Consider the following 27,535-nt stretch of genomic DNA (forward strand, 5'->3'; position numbering starts at 1 on the left):
AGGTCTGCACAGTCTCCACAAACAGCAACAAGACACATGGATGTGCAACAAAACACAACACTGACTTGCCAGTCATACACTCTGCATAATCACAAGTGGCAAAAACAACAGGTAGGAGTCATACAGAACTGCAAGGACACACCAACACACTGTACAGTGCACAACATACAACTCACACATGTGCATACAACCACATCCACAGGGCTGAACAATCAAAACAACAGACATACAACTCCTGGGTGACACATGTGTGTAGTTGACAATGCAGGGGCATGCACACATCAACACTCCCGACAAACTCACCCCCTTCACACTGCACACTACCTGACCATCCACGAGCACAAATGGAAAGTAAGCCATGGGACTAGGATGACTGGACATCACAAGATGACCACACACATACACCACTGGGCACACATAAAGGAATAAGACACATACATGATGACCCTGGCCAGCCTGCCTACAATACTGTGTGCAAAAACCCACTCTGTGCTGGCAGTGCCCCCCAACCTGACATGTGTACATTATAGCCAACATGAACAAATTAAGTAAATGACAACTGCTAACCATTGTAGATTGACACCATTGCCCCCACAGGTATCTGGGTCAGGAAGAACTGAAGACCCTGTCACCCCTGAAAAAAGAGAGTAAGTGAGCCCAAACATTGACTATGTTGAAGTGGCACACGGACCATGTGGCACAGTAAACCATATACACACAGCAAAAGAACTTTATTCAATAAGGACACTGATAAAATAGACAACTGGAGCAACTGTCTTTAGTCACATATTGCACAGATAGGCACCATGAGAAGAGAAGAGCAAGGCACACAATGGAGAGCATGTCCAGGAGAGGCTGCACAGGGAATGTGTGCGACTGTACCTTCCCATGGTCAGCAACACAGTCAGTGGGTAGCAATGTGCAGTACAGGCCTATGTGTGTGAGAGACAGGTGTGTGAGGGTGATTAACACTCAGACTGGGAGCTGTCTGTGTCTCGGGGACTGTTGGGGCACTTGACTGGGGAGAGAGTGGAACAGCTGAGGTAGAGCTATCAGTATCTTGGCAAGCCGGAGGGCTCCTTGGACCAGGTGGAGTGGTGGCACGTGGAGGTAGAGCCACGGTGTGGCTGGGAGATTGTGGAGGGGTGCCTTTCCACTTCTTAGGGATCCTAATTGGCTTGACTGACTCTGGATCAATGGGAAGTGGTGTGGACACAACAGGAACACTCACCACCAAAGCTGCATGAGGTGCAGATGCTGGCAGCCCCTCTAGTGAGGTGCTGGACCCAGCCGAATGCTTTGCCTGGCTTTGCCTATGCCCCCCCTTCCCCTGTTTACTAGGTGTCACCCCTACAGTGATCTCCTTCCCCTACTTCACTGGACTTGGAATGGAAGTCAAGGTGGTGGGTGAATCTGCCTTGGAGCCCTTCCTAGGTGTACCCTTTGCATGCACCACCTCCTTGGCGGGCACATACACTGAATGCTTCTCTTTGCGAGATGCTTTAGGGTCAGGAGAGTCCTTGGATGGGGATGCCTCTAAAGCATGCGCGCCTGAGGTCTGCTGCTTTGCTATTTGTCCCCTGGTGTCGCCTGACAGGCTTTTCTCTCTGTGCTCTGGGGTGGCTTTGGTCTTCTGTAGGGTTGGTGTCTGCGCCCAGGACTGCTTGGGTTGCTGCTGCTGTGTGCTTCGTGTGCCATATTGTGACTTTGATGTATGTGGATTGTGGTCACTATCGTCAGACATGGTCACTGCCAGGGGGGCGGACAAAGGGACCGGAGCTGGACTGTGAGTATGTGCCTGTTGAAGGGCAGATGTCACTGTTGAGGACAAAGCCTGGACAGTCCGGTGCAGTGAATCCACATCAGAATGTATGCCCTCCATGAAAGCAACCACCTGGGCCAATTTTTTGTCGTGGTCAATGAAGGCATTGAGGAGAGATGTTTGGCCTACACACAGCTGGCACAAAAATCCCACAGACTCAGCACTGATGGCAGCAGGGGGGACAGGGGCAGGGGCAGCGGTGCCAGGGGTGAAGGACACTCTTCCCTTCTTACTGAAGTGGACACGGGCAGCACCAGAGGAAGTGGCTGGGAGGGTGGACACTGGCCGCTGTGTGGTGGAAGACGATGCAGAGTCCCCATTCCCTGTGCATGCCAACATAGATGCATCCTCACTGGCATCAGATGATGTGGTGCTTTGATGACCAAATCTACATGTTGCACACCACCCTGTGCAATCACATTGTGCCAACTCACTATATAGACTCAAGCAGTGCATGGAAACTGGAACCTCAGGCATGAGTGAGCCATGAGATTGTTTGTTGTAATGAGATGACCACACAGCACAACACCCTACTTGTGGCTCTATTCAACCACACACCTAACTAGCTCTGAGCACACCTAGGGACATGATGGGGGCACACTACTTGTTGCCAATGATAGATCTGGATGGAACAGGAGGGGACAACACAGACACAGACTTCAGCATGACAGCCCACAATGGCCATTAGCCCATGCCACCCACCATGTTGTACTTTGGTGACAAAAGACTGGTCCACATTGTTGTCAGATGTCTAGGCCTCCCCAATCTGGGTGCATGCAATGGACGCATTGATGAAGGCACAGTCAGATCGGGCACACTGCCGTTCCCTCCCATGGGATTCCCAAGACAACCCCAGTGCAGAAGAAACCTGAAGAGCACAACTCAGAATGCAATGTGATGCACAGCATCCAAATCACCTTTGTAAATACAGGTAGGGCAAATGCATGACACCGGCACCCAGCCCAGCAGCCACTTACATGCCATTGCATCAAACTACCAACATCACATAGACCAGCACTGGCACAGGCTCTGTACATATGCAGCCACTACCAGCCAAAGTCACCCTCCCCAAATGCTCATCCCTGGCTTGCTGCTGATGCTCCTTCAAACATGCACCTCATTAGTGGTTTCATGCTGTGCCATGTCAAATGCCCAGTGCGAGGAAGCAGCCCCAAGGTCATCTCCGCCACGTTCTTTGCCAACCGGCTGATGTCGTCCCATCTCTTGTGGCAGTGGGTGCACCATCGGTTTGAGACCACCAGAGCTCACACCTTTGCTGCAGTGGCCCTCCACACGGCCTTACGCTGGGGTACCATGAGCTGCAGGCGTGGGAGATGAGAGGGGGAAATTATCAATGACACAGTGTCATGTACCGACATCTATCAGTATAGCAGCAAGATACAAACTCATCACATATCCAACGATATGTCTACCAGAGACTAGAGTACATCTCACATGGTACATCTGCATGGGAAAAGCTGATGTAAAAGCATGCAGGTGTGAGGGGGAACACAGTCCCTGCACATCTCACACACATGCAGGATGCCTGCACTGAAACATCTATGTAGCCTGCCCACACCTCCAGTCCATTGTTGGCTTGAACAACACATACATCACAAATCAACCTGTGTTTGGGGGTAGACTCAATGTGTCCAAGACTGCGCAGCCCTCAATGTCCCTACCATGTGAATAGATGACTGTGTCATGGATGTCACATTGAGGGACATGATCTCACAAATCCAAAATCCTCTTCACAGGGCCGGTCATGTGCAATCCACAGTGCTGAGATGGCCCATAGCTGGAGTGCAATGTGAAAAGACTGATGTAATACTCTGTAAGTGAAGTGATGTGTCCTTGTCTTTGTGGGCGGGGACTGTGCTGGACAGCTGGGCACACACTGAGATGGACTACAGGGCCACACACAGCCATTCAGCCAAGCAATCACTGTCCTGACTCCTGCATGAACAACCTTCTGCGTCACTGTATGGCTGACAACACATCATAGGTCACTCATACATACATGTGCAGGCAGGCAAACCTGTGGCATTGGGTACACACACCTTCCCCCTGGAGACAGCATGTCAGGCAGTGCATGACACAACCCCACACTCCCAGGCACGTACTGCATCAGTCCAACCATATGTGTGCCACCCTGACCTACACCCCCACTGTTGAGGACTTTTGGGGCACCATATAGCCTTGGGTACTGTGTGAGCACCTCGTCCACCAGGACCTCCAGCTCCTCGCTCATGAAGGGACTGGCACGGATCATCTCTGGCCTTGCCATCACTGTGGACATGAGACAACAGCAGAGGAATTAGGTGGTGAGGGGTCTCAGGCAGCAGTCCCTGGATGCAGTAGCAGGTGAGGGGTCTGAGGCAGCAGTCCCTGGAGGCAGCAGCAGGCAGCAGGTGAGGGGTCTCAGGCAGCAGTCCCTGGAGGCAGCAGCAGGTGAGGGGTCTCGGGCAGCAGTCCCTGGAGGCAGCAGCAGGCAGCAGGTGAGGGGGTCTCAGGCAGCAGTCCCTAGAGGCAGCAGCAGGTGAGGGGTCTCGGGCAGCAGTCCCTGGAGGCAGCAGCAGGCAGCAGGTGAGGGGGTCTCAGGCAGCAGTCCCTAGAGGCAGCAGCAGGTGTGGGGTCTCGGGCAGCAGTCCCTGGAGGCAGCAGCAGGCAGCAGATGAGGGGTCTCAGGCAGCAGTCCCTGGAGGCAGCAGCAGGTGAGGGGTGAATGGCAGCAAGCTCTGGGAGCAGTGGAAATGTGAGGCTCACTCCCACACATATATAGCCCCCTGGGGTCATTTAAAAGGTGCCAAGCTGCAGCAATTGGGGGTCCAGGTCTGCCTCTTTCAAATGCATCCAATGACCGCCTCTGCGGTGGCGGAGCACGCCCACCACGATCTTCAAAATTGCATCATTCCATCACTACCAAGGTTCCCATTGGCTCTAGGACAAGCTCCATGGCGGTGACACACCGCAGGTGCATGGTGTGTGCTGGCGCAATGGTTCATCTTTCAAATGCACCCAATGACCGCCTCCGCGGTGGTGTAGCATGCCTACAGCGATCTTCAAAATTGCATCATGCCACCGCTATCAAGGTTCCCATTGGCTCCAGGGCAAGCTCCATGGCGGTGACACACCGCAGGGTCCCGGTTTTGCGCTAGCACGATGGTGCATCTTTCAAATGCATCCAATGACCGCCTCCGCGGTGGCGGAGCACGCCTACTGCGATCTTCAAAATTGCATCATGCCACCACTTCCAAGGTTCTCATTTGCTCTAGGACAAGCTCCATGGCGGTGACTCACCGTAGGGGCATGGTGTGTGCTGGCGCAATGGTGCATCTTTCAAATGCATCCAATTACCACATCCGCAGTTGGCGGAGCATGCCTACAGCGATCTTCATAATTGCATCATGCCACCACTATCAAGGTTTCCATTGGCTCTAGGGCAAGCTCCATGGCAGTGACACACCGCAGGGGCCAGGTGTGCGCTACCGCAATTTTGGCGATGGAGCATGTCGACCGCCATTTACCCATGTCTCCATGACTATCACTACTGCACTTGTGTGAAAAGGGGGTGCTGGTGACACACCGCCTGTGCCAGGTGGTAGCTACCGCGATATGGGTGCCATACATTGACACGAGGCACTGCTATTCAGGTGGCGGAGGATGCGAACCGCCATTTCCCCATGTCTCCATGCCTATCACTACCGCACTTGTGTGAATGGGGGTGCTGGTGACACACCGCGGGGCCAGGCGGGAGCTACCACAAAATGAGTGCCATGCATTGACATGAGGCACTGCGATTCAGGCGGCGGAGCATGCCAACCGCCATTTCCCCATGTCTCCATGCCTATCACTAACGCATTTGTGTGTATGGGGGTGCTGGTGACACACCACAGGGGAGAGGCGGTAGCTACTGCGATATGGATGCCATACATTGACACAAGGCACCGCGATTCAGGTGACAGAGCATGCCAACCGCCATTTCATCATGTCTCCATGCCTATCACTACCGCACTTGTTTGAATGGGGGTGCTGATGACACACTGCTGGGGCCAGGTGGTAGCTACCGGGATATGGGTGCCATACATTGACACGAGGCACCATGATTCAGGCGGCAGAGCATGCCAACCACCATTTCCCCAATGTCTCCATGCTTATCACAACCGCAATTGTGTGTATGGGGGTGCTGGTGACACACCGCCAGGGCCAGGCGGTAGCTACCGCGATATGGGTGCCAATCATTTACACGCGGCACCGCGATTCAGGTGGCGGAGCATACCAACCTCCATTTCCCCATGTCTCCATGCCTATCACTACCGCACTTGTGTGAACGGGGGTGCTGGTGACACACTGCCGGGGCCAAGCAGTAGCTACCGCAATGAGTGCCATACAATGGCAATGGCCATCAGGCAAACATCAACAGTGCACAGTACCCACATGGTCAATGGCACATCATTTTGCACACGATGCCAATGTTCCATTTACTCCACTGGTGACTACACATGCCATGTTTGTGTGTGTGATTTCGTAGATTGGCCTGTACTCACTCACAAGTTACTTATGAATTTGATGGTCGTGTAGGCAGGACAGTGTTGTTCTGGACTCTACAGTGTATACATGTCAATGTGTTGAGGTGCAGTGACAATCACAGCAATGCTCGCCTCAATGAATGATGATCTATTGTGCATGGCCTCTCATGTCTGCTCATGGGCACATTCGTCATTCCTGCGCCGACTGTGGTCATTGTGTGGCAGATGTGTGCCAAGTTGAAATGACGCATGAAGGTGTGATAGGTACAGCATCTAGGTAGGAGACAGTGGGGTTGATTTGTTACACATATGCTAGATGCTATACTCCCAGTTGTGCCCATGTGAAATGTGACCATATCCCTATGTGCATTCACATTGACCAAGGTGGTGTTTGAGGTTTTTGTTTTGTGTAAGTTGACAGGTGTGCCCTTTGTGTAGCTGAAGGTGTCGCTACATGTAAGCTTGTCTGTCACTCAATATTGATAACAGTCTTTGTTATCTTTGTGTCATCCAGACCGTGAGATGCTGTGCCCATCTCATGATGTATTAGATTGACATGTGTCCACTTTCATCTCACATAGGAGGAGGCCAAATCTGATTTGTCACTTGACGGTGCTGGAGGACATGGGGGATGTGGCGATCATCCAGAAATGCCATCTGGATAGAGCCACCCTAAAAACCCTTTGTGATCTGTTGGAGTCCCACCTGCAGCCTCACCGGACATATCCAACAGCTTTCACCCCTACTTATAAGGTGATGGTGGCTCTGCATTTTTTGCCCCTGGATCGTTCCATGAGACAGTGGCCAGCGCTGGTGGGATGTCACAACCGATGTTCATTATGGTTCTGCGTGATGTACTGTCCACCATGATGATATACAAGGACAGATACATCCATTTCCCCAGGGGTGCTGAATTGCCAGCTGTGAAGGGAGACTTCTATCCCCTTGGACACATCCCCAATGTTGTTGGTGCCATTGATTGCACCCATGTTGGGCTTGTGCCACCACCAAGTGAGCACATTTGCAAGAATCGCAAACCTTGCCACTCCATAAATGTGCAAGTGGTGTGCCTGGCAGATATGATCTTCTCCCACGTGTGTGCCAAATTCCCAGGCTCTGCCCATGACTCCTACATCCTGCGGAACAACATTGTGGCCCTCCTGATGGCTAATCTGCTTCCCGAGCGTGCATGGATTGTGGGTGAGTATGCCTAGTCGTATGGCGTGCTGGGTGTGTGACCTGCTGCCATCTGCCTCAGCGACACTGCAATGTATATTTGTGTTTCTCATACCTAGGTGACTCTGCATATTTCAACCGTCCCTGGTTGCTGAGCCCACTGTGGAAGCCCAGGACCCCAGCTGAAGGCCGCTACAATGAGGCACATGGGAGGACATGTTGTGTGGTGGAGCGTACATTTGGTCTGCTCAAGTCACGTTTCCGATGCCTGGACAAGACCGGAGGTGCAGTGGCATACTCGCCCAGGAAGGTGTGTTAGATTGTAGTGGCATGCTGCATGCTCCACAAACTAGCCATTTGCAAGTAGATTCCCCTGCTCCTGGAGGATGGTGAGGACCCTAGGCCCCAGCCTGCAGACCAACCCGTGTCCAGTGATGAGGACAGTGGAGAGGAGGAAGGTGTTGACCTGCATGAACAGCTCATCACCTGCTACTTCACTTGAAGGTGGATGACAATGTACAACATATCCATTGTCTGTTGATATTGCTGTTGTCGTGAAGGGTATGTGAGAATTGTAACAGCAGCCAGTTGTACACTCAGCAGCGGATGGCAATGTTTCTGGGACAGGTCTTTTGGGAACATCTACAGGACGTGTATGTTGACACTTGTTGCCCATTGTGATGTGTGCATGTTGGGTTATCCTGATAGTAGGTGTTGTGTGATGTCTGTGATGCCACACCCAGACCAGTGAATGTTGTTCTGTTGTGTTTCCCTAGGTGCCTTCAACTTCTCCTTACCTACATACAGCCCATACTCCTGGTACATTGTGATCATGTTGAAAACTGTACATCCTGCAATACAGACGGAGCAGACAAATGTTTGATTGATTGACACGACAACATGTGTGTAAGGATATATTATTTGCAATGGTGACAAGTGAGGGGTTGTACATTTCCAATTAGGTGGTGGTGGAGCAGTGAGCTGACAGTTATGGTAAATGAGATAATCGAGTAGTCACCACATTGATGTGGTGACCCAGTCAAAAAGACAGATGCCATTCACAAGGCAGTGTGGGGAAGGACAGTCCAAAAAGTCAATGCAGTGGTGAAGATGGTTGCCATCATGGCTGGCTCCGTGACTGGTGTCTGGCAGATGCTTTGCCTCCAGATATTCCCAGGATCTTCTTAGGACGGCCCCTTTGTCATTTGGCAGGGGGGCCTGCTTCAGGGCCAGTGGGGTCTGAGGACTCACCCCTCTCTGTGGGCGTAGGGTAGGATGGTGAACTGTCATCCTGCGGCCCACCAGAGGGAGGTAAAGGTGTTGATTGTGGTGCGGGCTTGTCCCTCAGTACCGCCACTTGCTGGCCCAAGAGGTCCACAATTTGTCTCATGCTGGTGTTGATGGACTTCATCAGCAGGAAGAGCTTGTGCAACAGTTTGTCCGACCGGCCCGTTCGTCCCTGGGCCTGTTTGTATGTGCCAAGGACTCTGGTGATGTGTTCCAGGGATTGGGTCTCAGCCTCCTGGTGTCTGTGGTTGACCATTCCCCTCCCACCTACCCTGCTGCCACGGACCTGTTGCCTCACCACTGTGTGCACCCATATCCTCTCCCTGCCCACTTCTGTCGGTGGTGTGGGGTAGTCATCCTCTGGGACAGGGAGGGTGTTGCAGGCAGCACTGGTGGTGGTGGTGGTGGAGGTGGTGGTGGCAGTGGCCACACAGGCCATAACAGCAGGGGTCTGCAGTGAAGTTATTATTACCGCAGATGTGGTGGGGTTATGATAGGGTCCTGGGACCTGATGCTCCCTGGCACACCAGATGGGCCGGCTTCGAGCTCATCTTCCAGGGAATCCTGGGAGTCAACTTCCGAGAGTCCATGTACCGGGGGAAGACTGGCTTTGCAGGTTGCTGGTGTAGTTCTCTGCAGTGAGTTCTTGGTCACCTGTGGATCAGATGGGAAATGGTCATTGTAGTACACCCCACAAGCTTTTTGTTAGCTGTGTATCATTCACTTTTTGTACACTGCACAATTGACTGATCATCACATTGTTTACTATGTGCACTACTGTGATTCCTGACAAGATGCAGTGGTACATGCGTTACTTGTCCATGGTTTGAGGTGTCAAGGCATACCATGCGACCCGTGCATAATTCATGATTACAGGGACCTGTTGCCATCTAGGGACTGGCACAACATGTTTTTCATTGAGGACTCTTTGTTGATTTTTCTGACCTGGCAGGCGTCACATGGACTGGCCATTGTCATTTACTGCATACTTTTGTCCTGTCATGTGCATATCTTGATTTGTACCACTACACATGCTTTCGTATTTGTTGAATGGTCCTTGTTGCACTTGCCCCATGGTGATGCACATGTCAATAGGCGCCCACACTTCTTCTACATGTCTATTGGTGTGTCACACTTTGGTAGCTGTCACAGTTTCCTTAGCTTACCTGTGTGCACACTGTGAGTGGCAATGGGGTAGGTGAGCATATTTGTGCAATGAGAGATCTGGTTTTGTCATATGGCACCATTTCTTTTGTGGCGAATGTGTGGGTGCACATACTGGCTACTTACCTGTAATGTGCTCACATTTGGCTTTGTTTTGTGACACATCTGTGTGTGCATGGTGGAGGCCTACATCCTGCTCAGTGGGGTCACAAGACAGTATAATATGTCTACCTACCTGTAAGTTTGTTTGGTGTACTGCAATGGCTTCCAACTGCTTCTGGGCGGAGGGAGGGCTCCATCCTAATGAGGTGTGGGACAGGGGGCATGGTGGGAGTGGGAGTGCAGGCCTCCTAACCCCAGACACCCTCCCAGGGAAGATGGCTACCTACCTGTAAGTTTGTTTGGTGTACTGCAATGGCTTCCAACTGCTTCTGGGTGGGGAGTGCTCCATCCTGCTCAGGTGTGGGAGAGGGTGCATGGTGGGAGTAGTGGTACAGACCTCCCACACACAAATACCCTCACTGTGAATGTGGCTACCTACCTGTAAGTTTGATAAGGTTAATGTACTCGCTGACACTTGCTTCTGGGTGGGGTGGGGGAGGGCTCCATCCTGCTCAGGTGTGGGAGAGGGTGCATGGTGGGAGTAGTGGTACAGGCCTCCCACTCACAAACACCCTCACTGTGAAGTTGGCTACCTGCCTGTAAGTTTGATGAGGGTAATGTAATGGCTGACACTTGCTTCTGGGTGGGGTCAGGGGAGGGCTCCATCTTGCTGATGCTGTGGGACAAGGGGGCCTGGTGAGAGTTGTAGTGCTGTCTGCCTGTACACATGCCCACATGGTAATGTTGGTAGCTACGTTTGGGGGAATGTGAGTGCGATCCGTGAAACATGTTTTTGTGAGTGTATGGTGCAGATGGATGTAATTTGTCCTAGGTGGTGTAGCTTTGTAGTTGTGCAAGGCAGTACATATCAGTGCGGTGGTAGTCATTTGTTTGTACTTACCAGCCTCCACTCCCCCGGCTACTCCTGTGAGACTCTCTGGATGCAGTATGGCAAGCACCTTCTCCTCCCATGATGTGAATGGTTTTGGTGGAATGGGAGGGCCACCGCCAGTCCTCTGAGCCAGCTCAAGGTTCTTGCTTCTCCTCTCTTTGACAACCCTCTTCAGATCATGCCACCGCTTCATGATCTCCTTTTTGGATCTTGGGGTGGTCCCTACTGCATTGACGCTTTGGACTATCCTTGCCCACATTTGTGTCCTTGTGACTAATGGTTTCTTCTGGACCAGGCTACCAAACAGTTGTGGTTCTACTTTGACTATCTCATTTACCATGACTGTCAACTCACTCTGAGTGAATTTGGGCATTTTATGTGTTACCATGGTGTGTGGTGTGCAAAGTGGTTGTGGGTGCAGGAGTATGAGTGGTGGGTGTGGTTGTGATGTGTATGGTGTGTGATGTGCAGGGGTTAGTGGTGCAGGTGTGGAAGTGGTGGTGGTGCAGTGTGAGGTGTGACTAGTGATGTTGTGTTATTTGCCTCTCCTTTAAGCTGGTGTGTGTGTCCCTTCCCTGCTGGAGTATTGCAATGGATTGTGGTCAGGGAAGGGGCTGGTTTTATACTCAGCTATGTGGGTGTGTCCAAATGAGTATTGCTGTCAGGTGTGGTGTGTGTGTTGTCCTGGGAAATTTATTTTTCTTTTTGCCATGTGATTGTGTCATTGTGGTGTATTTTGTGTATTTGGGGGGCATGGCTAGTTTGCTGTGTGCACTTTTTAGCCTTATTGTGGGTTTTTTGCTTCATCCGCCATAATTTTCACGGATCGTCCACAGCGGTGGCTGTGCTGCAGCTCCTCAGCTGGCTCTCCCATTCATTCCAGTGTGCAACCGAGGTGGTCGGAAACAGCGGTACGTACCGTGGGACTGTCGGGATATCCTAATTTCCCATGCGGTGTCTCCGCTATGCTTGCAGCGGGTTGGTGTTTTTCCAACACGTATCCGACCGCCGCAGATGGATTTTGGCAATCACTACCCGCTATGGGTGGTTTTTCTTTGCCCTGTTCCGCCACAGTCATTGTTGTTTGGCGGATCATCCTAATTTGGCCACCGGTTTTACCATGGTGCCGGGGGGGGCGGTTGTTTTCTGCTTCCATGGTGGTCGGGGTGGTTTTCCGACCACCATCCTAATAGGCCTCTTAGTCTGAACACCACTTGCACGGGCAAACAACAATGTCCCTTGTTATTCTTTCAGGTCAGGCACTAACACCTAGAAATTGCATGAGAATGCCATTGTTTGTCAGTAAGCATGTCTAGTCAATAGATGAGCACTGGAGTCCAAAAACACACATGGGGCAAGAGTTCTGAGACAAGAGCATTGCAGCAATTGAGATGTTGAATAGATGTGATAGAATATCGAGGAACAAATTTCGACTCGCCATAATATCGAGTGAAAAATATCATGGAATGGAAATATCAAGTGCAAGAATATCGATTTGAAGGTAAGTAATATCAATTTTTAAAATAAAGAAGTCATTAATATCATATCCATAAATATAGTCGTTAAAATTATTGTTTTTAAATAGTTATGTTTTAGAGTAGATATTTTAAATTTATGTGACATAATTATTTGGTTAGAAACAAAAGGAGGGACTAACGAGGCCGTTTTCCACTCACAAGGAAATGGGAGGTCCAGTAGGAACAAGGTCCCCTAGTACAATAATAACAAAGAGTGTTCCTATAGTTCCTCGAAAATAGAGTTGTATCAACGTGAAGGCTGGGGTGAGTTAAATGTACCATGTAGGCCTAAAGGGAAATCCATATGTCGGATTTAAATGCCCTCACACACCCTTGCAGGTGTCATGCTTCATCATTTGGGCTGCTCCTCGCCGGGCCGGCGGTGCAATGCCTAGCGGGCTCCCTAAGAAGGGGCACTTTGACGGAGATCTTCTATCCGACTGCCGTGTAGGTGAAGTGCGTGTGTGGGGCCTGGTTAATGTAGATATCAAGTAGTGAAATTAAAAAAAGGTAAGGAGTGCCTGATGAAAGTGAGTTTTATTCTGATGGCCTTCTATCTTAGTTTAAAAGCGTGTGTACATGACACTTATACGAGTGTAATGTCTCATGTTAAAGTGGCATGTAATTTGTAAGAGTCGGTCAACATGTTTCTCGCTTGGAGCAGTTATGCTCGCGATTCTTCAGGACCTTAATGGAAAAAGTTATCTACATTCATCAACCTACTTAGGTTAGGGTTTTATGTCAGTCTACGTCTTTACTTCCAGACTCAATACCTGTTAAGGTCAGGGGCTACCTGAAAAGGAGAAAGGTATGGTCAAGTAAATATACAGGTACTTTTAATAAAAACACTTGGTAAAGCCTTCAATGCGAGTCACACTCTATAGCTTGAATTAAAAGTAGTGCGATTTCGCAGCATATGTCACAGTTATTAATGATCCGCAGTCGTGCATCCCTCGGTGAGCTAAAGTGACTATTCACCGGTGTGGAACATCTAAAGAGGGTGGCACATGTCCGTGTAAAGTTGACTCACCCTAGTCAGTTACTATCCTGGCCTCAACAGTACTCGGTGGGCTTGTACACGGGTATCACTTCCTCAAGTTGATAGGACGGTGTTAGGCGAGATATACAACATTCATATGAACTGATGTGGTCGTATTAAAAACACAAAGAATAAACGTCAGAGCAGTAGTCTATAGATTCAAGATTCTATTGCAATAAGGTTATTAATTATTTTCATTAAAAATAAGTGCATGGAATGTCAATGCCCCATGTCATGTCCTCATCGTAAGCCCTTTACTGAACTTGCCTGTTGTTTTATGGACAGCAGAAGAGTGTATAGTGGCACCAGGATGGGGGAAGGAGGGTGGGAGGGGGGTGTACCGGATGAGTCAATTGGGATGTAGGACATCGTCACCTGAAATTTATAACAAATAAAGTTAACATAATAGTTAGTGTCATGCAGAACCCCCATTAGAGTATGGCCATTTGGTGTTGACACAAGGTTTGGATCATGTTGTACACCTTGTGCCTATTGTATCTACTAATTATTGGTAGTCCATGCTTTACGATACCCTTTCCACCGAGTCCGGAAGGTGGCGTGGTGGAGAGAGAGAGAGGTAGGACTTCCTGTTTCATGCTCAGAACTGAGTAAAGTATACACACAACAACAATTCTCTATATGTTGTCATGCTAGCGACGCTTCTGAACTCCATTTCAACATGGCAGCCAAAATAAACGGCCTCCGGACGTCATGATGCCAGTATTTGACACAATGTTTACAAAAGCATCACATGACCCAATTGCGCATCACATGACATGCCCATCGACATAAGTCCTACCTCTCTCTCCACCACGCCACCTTCCGGACTCGGTGGAGAGGGTAGGTCGATTTACGGTACACGGGAAGAAGACGCGTAAGTACTCAAACCAGCATAGCACTCTTGACTTTGTTTAGTACGTATATCTGCCACTACGCGTATCATAACATGGCAAACACGAGGAGATTACTTTCTTTTACAAAATAAACATAAGTTATGTCGACCCTCCCACATGATCAATAGCAGGTATCGTCTGTGTACTTAGGCTAAAATCGCGCACAATAATTCTTCCCCATATTTAACGCTGTGTACATAGAATCGCAACGGGTACAATGCGAGGACACTTTGACTAACGTAACAATCGTAATGAGGTGTCCATAACCAATTCTCAAACCGGTCACATCGACCCCCTCGCAAGTGCAATAGAAGGCATTATGCACTTCCTTCGACGAATTCACCAGGCTTTCCCTGTCCAGAGTAACCCTCTTCGGGCGCCATAATAGACGCCGGGCTCGGAGAATCACCGCACCCCGACAGGTGGTTACGAGGGTATAGTAGTAAAGCATGGACTACCAATAATTAGTAGATACAATAGGCACAAGGTGTACAACATGATCCAAACCTTGTGTCAACACCAAATGACCATACTCTAATTGGGGTCCTGCATGACACTAACTATTATGTTAACTTTATTTGTTATAAATTTCAGGTGACGATGTCCTACATCCCAATTGACTCACCCGGTACACCCCCCTCCCACCCTCCTTCCCCCATCCTGGTGCCACTATGCACTCTTCTGCTGTCCATAAAACAACAGGCGAGTTCAGTAAAGGGCTTACGACGAGGACATGACATGGGGCATTGACATTCCATGCACTTTTTTTAATGAAAATAATTAATAATCTATAGACTACTGCTCTGACGTTTATTCTTTGTGTTTTTAATACGACCACATCAGTTCATATGAATGTTGTATATCTCGTCTAACACAGTCCTATCAACTTGAGGAAGTGATACCCGTGTACAAGCCCACCGAGTACTGTTGAGGCCAGGATAGTAACTGACTAGGGTGAGTCAACTTTACACGGACATGTGCCACCCTCTTTAGATGTTCCACACCGGTGAATAGTCACTTTAGCTCACCGAGGGATGCACGACTGCGGGTCATTAATAACTGTGACATATGCTGCGAAATCGCACTACTTTTAAGTCAAGCTATAGAGTGTGACTCACATTGAAGGCTTTACCAAGTGTTTTTATTAAAAGTACCTGTATATTTACTTGACCATACCTTTCTCCTTGTCAGGTAGCCCCTGACCTTAACAGGTATTGAGTCTGGAAGTAAAGACGTAGACTGACATAAAACCCTAACCTAAGTAGGTTGATGAATGTAGATAACTTTTTCCATTAAGGTCCTGAAGAATCGCGAGCATAACTGCTCCAAGCGAGAAACATGTTGACCGACTCTTACAAATTACATGCCACTTTAACATGAGACATTACACTCGTATAAGTGTCATGTACACACGCTTTTAAACTAAGATAGGAGGCCATCAGAATAAAACTCACTTTCATCAGGCACTCCTTACCTTTTTTTAATTTCACTACTTGATATCTACATTAACCAGGCCCCACACCCGCACTTCACCTACACGGCAGTCGGATAGAAGATCTCCGTCAAAGTGCCCCTTCTTAGGGAGCCCGCTAGGCATTGCACCGCCGGCCCGGCGAGGAGCAGCCCAAATGATGAAGCATGACACCTGCAAGGGTGTGTGAGGGCATTTAAATCCGACATATGGATTTCCCTTTAGGCCTACATGGTACATTTAACTCACCCCAGCCTTCACGTTGATACAACTCTATTTTCGAGGAACTATAGGAACACTCTTTGTTATTATAATTATTTGGTTAATCATTGTTTTATTTTCTTACTACATCAGTTACATTTTTATTAGCTATAAAATTTAATTTAATTATATTTTGTATTTTTTTGTTCTGTAGCGGGTTGTGGGTTTATAGGGTTATAGATTGGGAAGTAATTAAATGATAATAAATTAATATTTTTTTAATTAATGTTAGTTACTTCATTGATATTTAAGTTTCTTAATTGTGTTATTATTTTTTTATGTAAATGTGTTTGCAGGTTGTGGCATTTATATAGGGGTAAAGGGTGCATAGTAATTTCTTTTTACTAAATTATTAATTAGTTGTAAATTAATATTATTTAATTAATTGATCATTAATTATGTTAATTGTGTTTTTTAGGTGCTTATTGTGAATTATAGAGGTAAAGGGTGGGAAGAAATGTGTTAATTAATAATCATTACGCGTGCATCGTACTGGCTTGGTCGTAAATCGCATCCATTGTACGCCACGTTTAGCTTACAGCCGAGACGTACGGAGTGGTTCGGACCCTGAAACGACTCGGTCGGTGAATTTCACGTAGCTCGCATCGCACTTGCTCGCTCGTACAGCTCTACGAGTCGGGTGGAAAACACGCGTACGGCTCATAGTTTTTCCGGCCGGATCGCGTTCGGTGCCCTTCCGACCCGGATCTGAATCGGCCCCTTTGTGTTTGCCCATAATGTGTGCAGACAGGATTTATCTCAAAACTGTCTTGTATGTCTCTCACAGGGTGAACTACTAGGCTGTTGTCCCCAAGTTCTCCTGGAAGTATTGGGGGCTAATCTCCATCATGAGTTTCTTATTTTACCAGACTGCTAGGTCCCAAGGGTCCAATTTCCAACTCCCCCCTTGATCGCTTCATGCCTGTCTTCAGAAGTACTGTCAGTGGTGAATGGTTAGATATGCCCTGTGAATGTATCTCTGGGTGTCCAAATCATCCTACTTGGTGTTTTATGGCAAGGGAGGAGTAGAAGGTGTCTAATTGGAGTTATAGGTGTTTTGGTGGGTTTCTGGATGTTTCTCTCAGCACAGGTGTACCAATCCCATGGTCTTCAGAAAAATCTATAGGAGTGGGTCGTGACTTGGTCTTGGTAGATCGCCTGATTTTGTCATTCTGTCTCTTTCCCCATGATGTATTAATTTTAGGTCATCTCAATCAGCGGGACGGAGTCCGCCACTTCCGCTAGTTACACTCACATTTTGACTAGTCCCATTGTTTGTAAACCTGCTGGAAGGACCAAGTGGCCAGTGTGAGGGCGAGTCCATTACACTGGCCACTCACTGTTGCTTGGCATCCCAACTTGTCTATCCATGTGTGTGTTACCATGAGGGGTAGGGATCAGTGAACTAGAATGTCTACCCCTCTTGATCTTGGTGAGTATCTATCATGTATTAGTGGAGTGTCTTGCCATGGTGTAGTATACTACTAGTGTTTCCTGTGAGATGCATCTCTTGGAGAAGAATATTTGGATTCAGTTGTGTTAAGTATTTCCACATTACCCCCACTTCCATTCACATCCCAGCCAACTTATGTTACAGGATAACAACTTAAGCGGAAGACTCTGTTGTGTTAGGCAATATGTGACCATTTTGTAGGTATCTCAGTGTGCCTCTAATCATCCCCTGAATGGCCCCCACCCAAACGCCTCACACTGTGGTTTCAAAATGTCCCACGCTCCCAATGCCCGAGGTATCTGTAGCCTCCCAACAACAATAACAACATTGCATTTTTGAATTACAAGTCTGCTCTCAGGAATCTAACTCCAGAACTATAGAGGTGCCGGGCAAGCTGTAGTCACCCTTCTTGTCACCCTTGCTGTAGTCACCCTTCTTGTCTAACCAGCCCAGCATCTGGAATAAGTTGTAGGCCACTCAACAGTCTCCCATCGGCCTGTATGAGCCATCGCTAACTTCAAATTATTGTGTACACTGTCATTGAAGTGACTACTGGCCTGTCAGTTTCTCCTGAGCATTCCCTTAAGCACCCCTAGTAGCTTTCATTTTCTTCTGAGTTCTTCATCAAGGCCTCCTTTTTGTTGCTTGACACCCAAAATCTGCAGCTCTGGATGTCTGCAACCACCTTGACTCGTTCCGCCCTTTGCCTGGGATCTTATTGGAGCCAGCACTGCCCCCCCCAGTCTTATCTGCCTCTGTTTCTGCCTCCTCCACTTTTGATTAGTAGATTGTTTGCCTCAATCCAGGAGGAGGTAGCAACCCCACTCCCAGGCATCCCCAGTCGCGTGGAAACGTTGTATTCAAGGTTGTGTGGAGGTGTTGCTTTACCCCACTGAAATTATTTCTTTGTTTTTGGATGGCATTGGCATAGTTGGGATACAGGGTCTGTGTGTCCGTGACACCTGCAGGATATGGTCCCTGTCGTGAAAGTTGCACAGCAATGCCACTATCGGTTGAGGTGGTTTGTGATTGTTTAATCATCAGCGTTTTAGATGCTTTGCCTTTGAGAACCTCCCTGGGGAGCCAGTCCTCCAGAAACAGAGACAATTATTGGCCCCTCCTTTAACCCTGGGACTTCCACTATTCTCACATTGGTCTGTCTTGAACACTGAGGTTCTGAGGTTCTGTAGCGATCCAAACCCGTGTATTCGGTATCATAGTACTGACACGATTTTGGTACCAATGGACCGTAAATGATCCATTATATGCATGACAGTGTTTTCGCTGCGCAACTAGCATGAATTCACTGAGAAATAGGGCATTCTGTTGTTAAGTCATGGCATCCATTTTAGTTACGGCATCCATTTTGTTTCTTGCCCTCACATAGTCAATGGACGAGCGATGACCCCGGCAGACTCACCTTGTTAAGGACACGTAAGCTCGAACCCCAAGGAAGGCTGACGCTGCATGACTAGGCAGAATCAAGCTGCCTCCCTTGCCTGAGGCCAGTCCTGCTATACTGGTTCTCGTGTCCATTGTCCTGACTGAGAGGCCGAAGACGGTAGCCATGCCCGTTTATGATCCATAAACACCTCTTATCCTACTTTTCAATCCTTTTCACCTGGCTCTGCTCCTCTCCTTCTGGGCTTTTACAATGGGGAGGTTACGATTTTTATGATGGGGAGGATCGGGCAAAGAATGGAAAACTGACAAGGGGACCTGATCGAATACCGAAAACCTACGACTAATTATTGTTTGATGTCTGTTTATTGTTTGTTTGGGATACCGGGTTGGGCATGAGAAATATTCGTGTAATGTTGCCTAAAGACATATTTCGTGTATTTAAGGAACAACCCACTTAATGCAATTTGAACAGTCTCGCAGATTCTGCCTCTGTGTGGTTCCTATGACTTCTGTGTCCCTGCAATAAATAAATCTTGGTCTCTGACGCCACCATCGAGAAACCCGCGTCTCTGTTTATTTGTGCACCGAGACAGGAAGGAACTCAGGGGTCTTCGTGTGTTGTTTCCCTGACACCTCTGGACTCTTAAAAGTCCAGAACCTCAACACCCTTCTGCGTCTTCGACATTTTCCTAAAGTTGGGCAACTGTTTGTAGAAGGGCCTGGAATTCCACATTGCGGCCCCTAACCCGGGACCCCAGATCTCCCCAGATTTGATCTGTTCCATCCACTCTCTCCACCAGTTTCTTGTTGTCTGTCCTCAGGAGACCAAGATCCAAGGCTAATGCATTTTTCTTGTTTTCTGGGGCTAGTTTTTTGTCCTTAATTACTGGATACTGACTGTGTAATTCTTCAGTCCATTCTCAGGTAGACTACATCCATCCCTGCTATATGGGAGTCTTGGAGGGTCTGACATGGGACCCATATTCCTTGGCTGTGGGGGACATCCTCCCTAGGTCTCGGGGGGCACCCCTTGGTCCTCCATCATTCAGGGTGGGTTGCAGTGTATGGTCTGATGTCTGGTCAGACTTCGTCTTTAGGGCCACCTTCCACAAGGGAAGTGTGGGTCTTCTGCCCCCACCAGGGCCCATTGGGGCCAACCATGTAGCTGCAATGTTTACAGTGCACGCCCCAGCAGGAGTCAACTCACATCCCCTCCCACAGGCACGAGCACCCTCCACCTACCTCTTAGCTCCACAACCCGTCACTGCGTCAGCCTCATCTCCAGCTCTCATGATACCCAGTGTCTCCCCTCTTTTGCATCTCACCTCCTGCTCACAGGCAAGAGGGATACGTATGTTGCAGGGGGCTGCTCTGCACTCCCACCAGGTCCCTCAGTACCCCCATGTAGACACCACCTGAGCGGGCCTCATCACAGTGCTCAGAGGTGCCTCTTTATGGTCATCATTTCTTGTCAACCTCTCTTGGGGTCATTCTTCAGCTGGTTGCACTACAGTGGGGGACCTTCCCTGACTACCCAGAGTCTACTGGGATCCAGCTGGCCCCAACTATTCCTCCTATTGTCTGCATCAAATCCAGGGCCCCACAGGCCCTCAAGCCACCTGGATGTCATTGTACTGTACGCTCAGTCAAAGCCCCAAATCTCAGGGTCCCCCCAGCATCCACTGTCCCGCTAGACCAAGCAGGATTCTCTAAGTGGCACCCCACACTTTGTACATTGGTCACCCCCTTTTGTCTTGGCATCTCTCCTGGCTATGTTGGATCCTACTTTTGCTCGTTTCAGCGGCCCCCTCAACTGTGCTTACAGATGCCAGCCACTCTGGGGGCACATTGTGGAGGGGAGCTTGTATATCCAAGATGATGGGCCAGGCCATGAACAGAGCTCCTCAAAATGCCTCCTTCTTGAGTGCCATCTTAGCAATGCCCCCATTTGCTACTGTTTTGTCACCTTTAGGGCAGTAGTAACCATAGACATGTAATTTGTGAATAACAATGGTCTTATTTATTTGTGGGTGGTTGCTGGTATTAGCATGTTCATTAATAAACTACTCCTTACCTCATCCTTTACCCCTCCTTGCTACTCCCTAAACTACTTCCATTTACCTGCAGCTATTCCCTTTTTTTGCACCACTCCCAGATTCCCTGTTACATTAATTAATAAGGGCCAAATTCCGATGTCGGACAGGCTGGAGTCCATCCTACATCGGTTGGGAACTGGAACCGAATGACCTCCTGTCTTCGGTTCCACAAGTAGGGTCGGTCTCAATGCTATTCTTTACAATGGGAACATGCATTCCGAACGGAATTCATGCTTTCATTGCAAAGAGCAGAGGTGCAGTTCATAACTGCACCCCGTGGCAGGCACCTCAAAGTGCCTGCCACCGGGTTCAGGGGTCAACATGGGGGCCCCATAAGTGCCCCCTAAGCTGCCATTCGGTGGCCTTGCACCCATGGGGGCCCTGCTGGGGACCCCCAAAGACAGATTCCCAAAGCCTTTCTGTGTCCAAAAGGCCGGCACAGAAAGGCTGTGGTTATCAGCCATCGTAATCCCTCGTCTTTAAAGAGCCGGCCGAGGGATTACCGAAGGCTTTCGAATGGCAAACGGGCTCTCCGAGTCTATTGGAGGCCATTCGGAAATCCGATTTGAATTCCCTTCCAACCGACCCCATCTAAATGGGTCTGTCGGAAAGGAATCCAACCAGCCGATTATGATGCGATCTGAAGGGCTCCAACCAATGGTTGGAGTCGTTTCAGCCTGCATCATAATTGGGCCCTTAGTAGGAAACACATGCATGTAAAATATACAACAGTTGGTGGTGGAGATTTTGAACCATAGGTTTTTGACCTGCAATAAGTAGGAAAAAAGGCGTACTACAGTAGTACTATGTTATGTACTACAATGTGCAGTTTATGAATTAGACCCCTTGAGTGCCCTTCTCTTTATTTAAATGGGAGCATCATGCTTGAAGAAGGAAGATGGAGGAAGAGTATGACCTGCACAAATTCTTTGCCCCAGGATATTCAGGATGGTACCCCTTTTTTACCGCACACACTCAGGGCACGGACCTAATTTTCTGCAGTGCGGTACAGTACCTTGCACACTCAGGGCTCATACCTCGGTTTCTTCAGTACAGTAAAATATCTTACTCACTCAGGCCACAGATCTCAGTTTCTGCAGAACTCTACACTACTATAGATACTCAGGCATAGAACAGTACAGTGCATTGTACACTGAGAGCACAGATGTTAGTGTCTGCAGCACAGTATGCTACTGTGCACACTCAGGGCACAGGTATTCAATTTACAGATCAAAGGTGCAGACATGTTACTGGAAAGTCATGTATGCAACATATTTAATGGCAATCAAAGACCTCTTTGCATATGTGGTCCGGCTGCATTAAACTTCAGGTCTAAAGATAGACTTGAGATCTAAACTTAGGGGCATATTTACAATGCCCCTGTGGCATTTTTACTGAGCGTCACTTTTGTGATACTACGGAGGCGCAGTGTGCCGGCCTATAGCTACAAGGCCAAGCAAAGCCACTCTGTGTGGCTTTTCATGGCCATGTCAATATGCATTAAGGCAATGACTTACTCTGCCTGAAAGGGACATTCCATGGGTGTTGTTGTGGGTGTTCCCACGCAACACCCATGGGTTTTGACACTGCCTCAGATTAACAAAATAGCGTAAATCTGGGTCAGTGTCAAAGCTAATGCCTTCCCAAACAGACGTAATGAGGAGAAATGTGTTCATTCTCTTTTTCCCTCTTTCTATGTGTGCTGCAATCCGAAGTATACCTAGAACGAGGGAAATGTCCCCTATGATGTCCCTTCGTGCCCCAAAATATTCATGCCAACAACACAGACATCCTTGCACAATTGTGAAAGGGTGCATGCTTTGGCACTCGGCTGCAGTGTGTGTGCCAGCGCTGACAGAAAGGACAGGAATGTGCTACATCTTGCGGATACAGTGCATTCCTGCTCTTTTCTTTTGATGTGGAGAAGCACCGCTGGAAGGCGTGTGGAGCCGCCCTATGCCAAAATATTGTAAATATGTGCCTCAGACTTAGGGTCTTAAGTTAGAATTCAGATGTAAACTTAGACTTAAGGTCTGAACGTAGAATTGAGGTCTGACCTTTGATGTCAGGTCTAAAGATAGACTTCATGTCTAAACTGAGACATCAGGTCAGGTTGAGAATCTGGCCCCCTTCCTCTTTAGTTTACACGTGACTTGTTCCATGCTACTTCAGTAAACCATATCACCATTAGAAGAATAAATTCAGAAAATGCCTCAAGCACCCCCTTCTGAAGAAAAGCTCTCGGGTGTACCAGTCAGAACAGAGTATCCCACCTGTGTGGCAAAGGGACAGTCAACTCACAACATCTGTCAATCCAGGATATTCTGCACTATGGCATTCAAACATTATGGGAAGAATTGGTTCTAATTCGACTAGGATAACATATGCTTCCTCAAAAAAGCGGTACAAGCAAGCCTGGCTGAAGACGGCTGAAATGCCAGAAACCGGTCCTAGGAAGCTTGTTGCCGGTCCAGGGAAGACATAGCTTGGCAGTTCGGACTGGACTGTTCCTATGAGGCATAGGGTCAGAGTGATTTGCATATGGCCATGTCTGAACTGGGGTGGCAGAGTGGGCTAGAGAACAGTGATGGATCAAACCCAGATCTGTTGACTGGGTGTGAGTGTTTGATTGGTTCTGATTCTCCGTCCATCACCACCCCCTTTTGTACCGCTTTTTTCGCCATAAGTTGGCAGGGTATGCTCAGACGTTGAGTCCCTTGCTCACTTTGCCACTGGATGCAAGCAAGCCTGCCTGAAGATGGCTGAAATGCCAGAAACCGGTCCTAGGAAGCTTGTTTCCGGTCCAGGGAAGACATGGCTTGGTAGTTCGGGCTGGACTGTTCCCATGAGGCACAGGGTCAGACTGATTTGCATATGGCCATGTCTGAACTGGGGTGGCAGAGTGAGTTAGAGAATGGTGATGAATCAAACCCAGATCTGTTGACTGGGTGTGAGTGTTTGTTTGGTTCTGATGCTCCGTCCATCACCACCCCCTTTTGTACCGCTTTGTTCGCCATAAGTTGGCAGGGTATGCTCAGACGTTGAGTTCCTTGCTCACTTTGCCACTGGATTCAAGCAAGCCTGGCTGAAGATGGCTGAAATGCCAGAAACGGGTCCTAGGAATCTTGTTTCTGGTCCAGGGAAGACATGGCTTGGCAGGTCGGGCTGAACTGTTCGCATGACGCACAGGGTCAAGACTGATTTGCATATGGCCATGTCTGAACTGGCGTGGCAGCGTGGGCTAGAGAACGGTGATGGATCAAACCCAGGTCTGATGTCTGGGTGTGAGTATTTGATTGATTCTGATGCTCCGTCCATCACCACCCCCTTTTGTACCGCTTTGTTTGCCATAAGTTGTCAGGGTATGCTCAGATGTTGAGTCCCTTGCTCACCCTGCCACTGGATTCAAGCAAATCTGGCTGAAGACAGCTGAAATGCCAGAATCCGGTCCTAGGAAGCTTGTTTCCGGTCCAGGTAAGACATGGCTTGGCAGTTCGGGCTGGACTGTTCCTATGAGGCACAGGGTCAGACTGATTTGCATATGGCCATGTCTGAACTGGGGTGGCAGAGTGGGCTAGAGAACGGTGATGGATCAAACCCAGATCTGTTGGCTGGGTGTGAGTGTTTTTTATTGGTTCTGATGCTCTGTCCATCACCACCCCCTTTTGTACCGCTTTCTTACATTATTCTCAAAAAAGCAGCACTTTTTATTCTGAAAAATACTTAATAGGACTGATTCAAATTAGGTTTGATCAAGCAACCATGGGGAATATTTACAAGGGGGTTGTGCCACTGCAATGTCACTTTTACGAATGTTCTGGTGGTGCATTGCCCTGCATCAGATTTATAAAGTGGCGTTAAGCGTTGGCGTTGTAAATATGGTGCCCTTTTATGCAGGTATCTGCATGAAAGGGGTGTGCAATGGGTGTTGCTGTGGGTGTTTCACCGCAACACCCATCTTTTTTTGATGCTGCCCCAGATTTACATGGAGGCGGCGCCATGCAGCAGCTGGCATTAAAATGGCGCAACGAGGAGAAATACTTTTATTTCTCCGTAGCTTTTGCATCCTGCAGCACACATAGAAAGAACAAAATGGCATTATTGATTGCTTATGTCAGAATGTATCAGAGGAAACTTTGAGGGTGTGATAATTATCCCACAACTCATCATTCCAGGATCGGAATTTAGACCTACACCTGCAATCAGGGTCTACACGAGAGTAGTGGACTCCCGATCTGAGGTCAAAGCAGCCCAGCTAAGCAAGATTCCCACCTCTCTGTAACATTCGCCGAAGACGTACCCCCGACTTAGGACCAGTGCAAGAGGTCTGACAGCAACAGAAGAAAAATAAGAATAAGACAAGTCAGTCAAATTACAATCCTGCTAAGGTTTAGAAAGTCCACTTGTGTTTGAGAAGAAAATATTCTCGCAAAAAATCTATGGATTTCATGTGTACATTTCCTCACAGCCTTTTGTTGTTTACAGTATGATATTTATCTATTTATAGTTCAAAATCTGACAGAGGAAACCTTAATTGGAGAACAAAAGAGCTGTGCGTAGAGGTGTTGGGACGTCAAGATCGTGTCCACACTGCAGAGGAGGGGCCTTGATGTGAATGAGGATTATGTAAAATCAGGAGATTAGATTAAAACATTGAGCAATTCACATAATGTAGCCTAAGGGGCTGCATTTCCAACCCAGCAGCACCAGGGTACATACAATAGGGAGTCTTTTTCCAAGTAGGGGCAAGACTCTGACATTACAGGTGCTGCTAGATGATCCCTTCTCTAAAGATATTCTTTTATTGGCTGAGGACATGCCTCTTTGAACAGGAGCATCTTCCTGTTGCCTATGTGCATGACCCATTGCAGACTAATACATACATGTATGTGGATAGGATGAGTGTATCCACACCCTACAGCCAATCACTTGAAAAATATTCTGCTACTGCTCCTAGGTTTGTGAGGGATTTTATAGGACACTCAAGCGCTGTGGGGTGACTCCTGCAAGCTGACAGCTGCTCCTATGTGTGTCCTTCTTGACACCTCAATGGAGATGCCGGGTCAATATGCTTTTTTGCTAATGACTTGCAATGTGCATGTTCCACAGACAGTACACCCGCTCACAGGTACACAGAATGACTCTACTGTGTCACATTCCACTCATCTCTCCCTACTTGAAAGCATCTACTGTAATACTGAAAAATGTTCTTTTCCTGCAGATATGGCAAACTGCTTAGCATGCCCTGAAGACCAATGGTCCAATCAGAAGAGAGATGCCTGCATTCCACGGGTGGTAGAGTTCCTGGCCTATGGGGATCAACTGGGAGTAGCCTTAACCTCCATTACAAGTTTATTTTCCCTCTTCACTGCTGGAGTGCTGGGAGTCTTTATCAAATACAGGAACACACCTCTGGTTAAAGCCAATAACAGGGATCTTAGCTACATCCTCCTCCTCTCCCTCCTGCTGTCCTTCCTCTGCTGTCTTCTTTTCATTGGACGTCCTTCAAAGACTTCCTGTCTCCTCCGGCAAACGGCCTTTGGGATCATTTTCACTATAGCTGTTTCTTCAGTTTTAGCTAAAACTATCACAGTGATCATCGCCTTCAATGCCACAAAGCCCGGCAGCAAGCTCAGAAAGTATGTGGACCCACGAGTTTCCAGCTTTTTGGTGCTCTTCTGCTCACTGGGGGAGGTGGTGATCTGTACTGTGTGGCTCTTCCTCTCTGCCCCATTCCCAGACATTGACACCAGATCAGAAACTGGGAAGATGATCTTACAGTGCAACGAGGGTTCTGTTGTTGCCTTCTACGCTGCGGTTGGTTACATGGGATTCTTGGCTCTTCTGAGTTTTGTTGTTGCCTCCATAGCTAGAAAGTTACCGGCTACTTTCAACGAGGCCCAGTTTATCACCTTCAGCATGCTGGTGTTCTGCAGCGTCTGGGTCTCCTTCATCCCAGCATACCTGAGCACCAAGGGCAGGTACATGGTGGCCGTGGAGATCTTTGCCATCCTGACTTCTAGTGCTGGTCTGCTGGGCTGTATCTTCATCCCCAAAATCTACATCATCCTCCTTAGGCCTGAGCTCAACACCAAGGAATATCTAATGGGGAGACAAGGGACCACCTGAGACTTACAGGACTGGGATAGTTGTATCTCACAATAAAGAGTGACAAATTATCGTTCTGCAACAATATCAAGTGCAGAATATTGGATAGCACTATATCGTCAAGGTGGGCATATATGTGTGTATTTAGATTTACTATTCTTAACTTCACCTCTATGGGCCTGATTAGGATGGCGGATGGACTCATGTGTAACCCATCCCTGTACTACGTGACAGGCACCATGCAGTGCCAGTTACTTGGTACAGGGATCTATTGGGGGGCACCTACATAGGTGCCCCCCCACACCCAAAGAAAAGGGCCAG

General features: G+C 48.4%; 1 protein-coding gene across 1 annotated transcript in view; it reads left to right on the top strand.

Moving 5' to 3' along the window:
- LOC146788743 (vomeronasal type-2 receptor 26-like) overlaps window positions 1-27,235 on the top strand; it is a 527,880-nt gene extending 500,645 nt beyond the window's left edge. The window contains exon 5 of the mRNA XM_085630959.1: window positions 26,328-27,235. Within this exon, the coding sequence (XP_085487085.1) occupies window positions 26,328-27,235 (908 nt within the window). The remainder of the gene's footprint in view (window positions 1-26,327) is intronic.
- The last annotated feature ends 300 nt before the right edge of the window (window positions 27,236-27,535 follow it).

This window comes from Triturus cristatus, chromosome 10 (genome assembly GCF_964204655.1).
Source record: "Triturus cristatus chromosome 10, aTriCri1.1, whole genome shotgun sequence".
In the NCBI taxonomy this organism is placed as follows: Eukaryota; Metazoa; Chordata; class Amphibia; order Caudata; family Salamandridae; genus Triturus; species Triturus cristatus.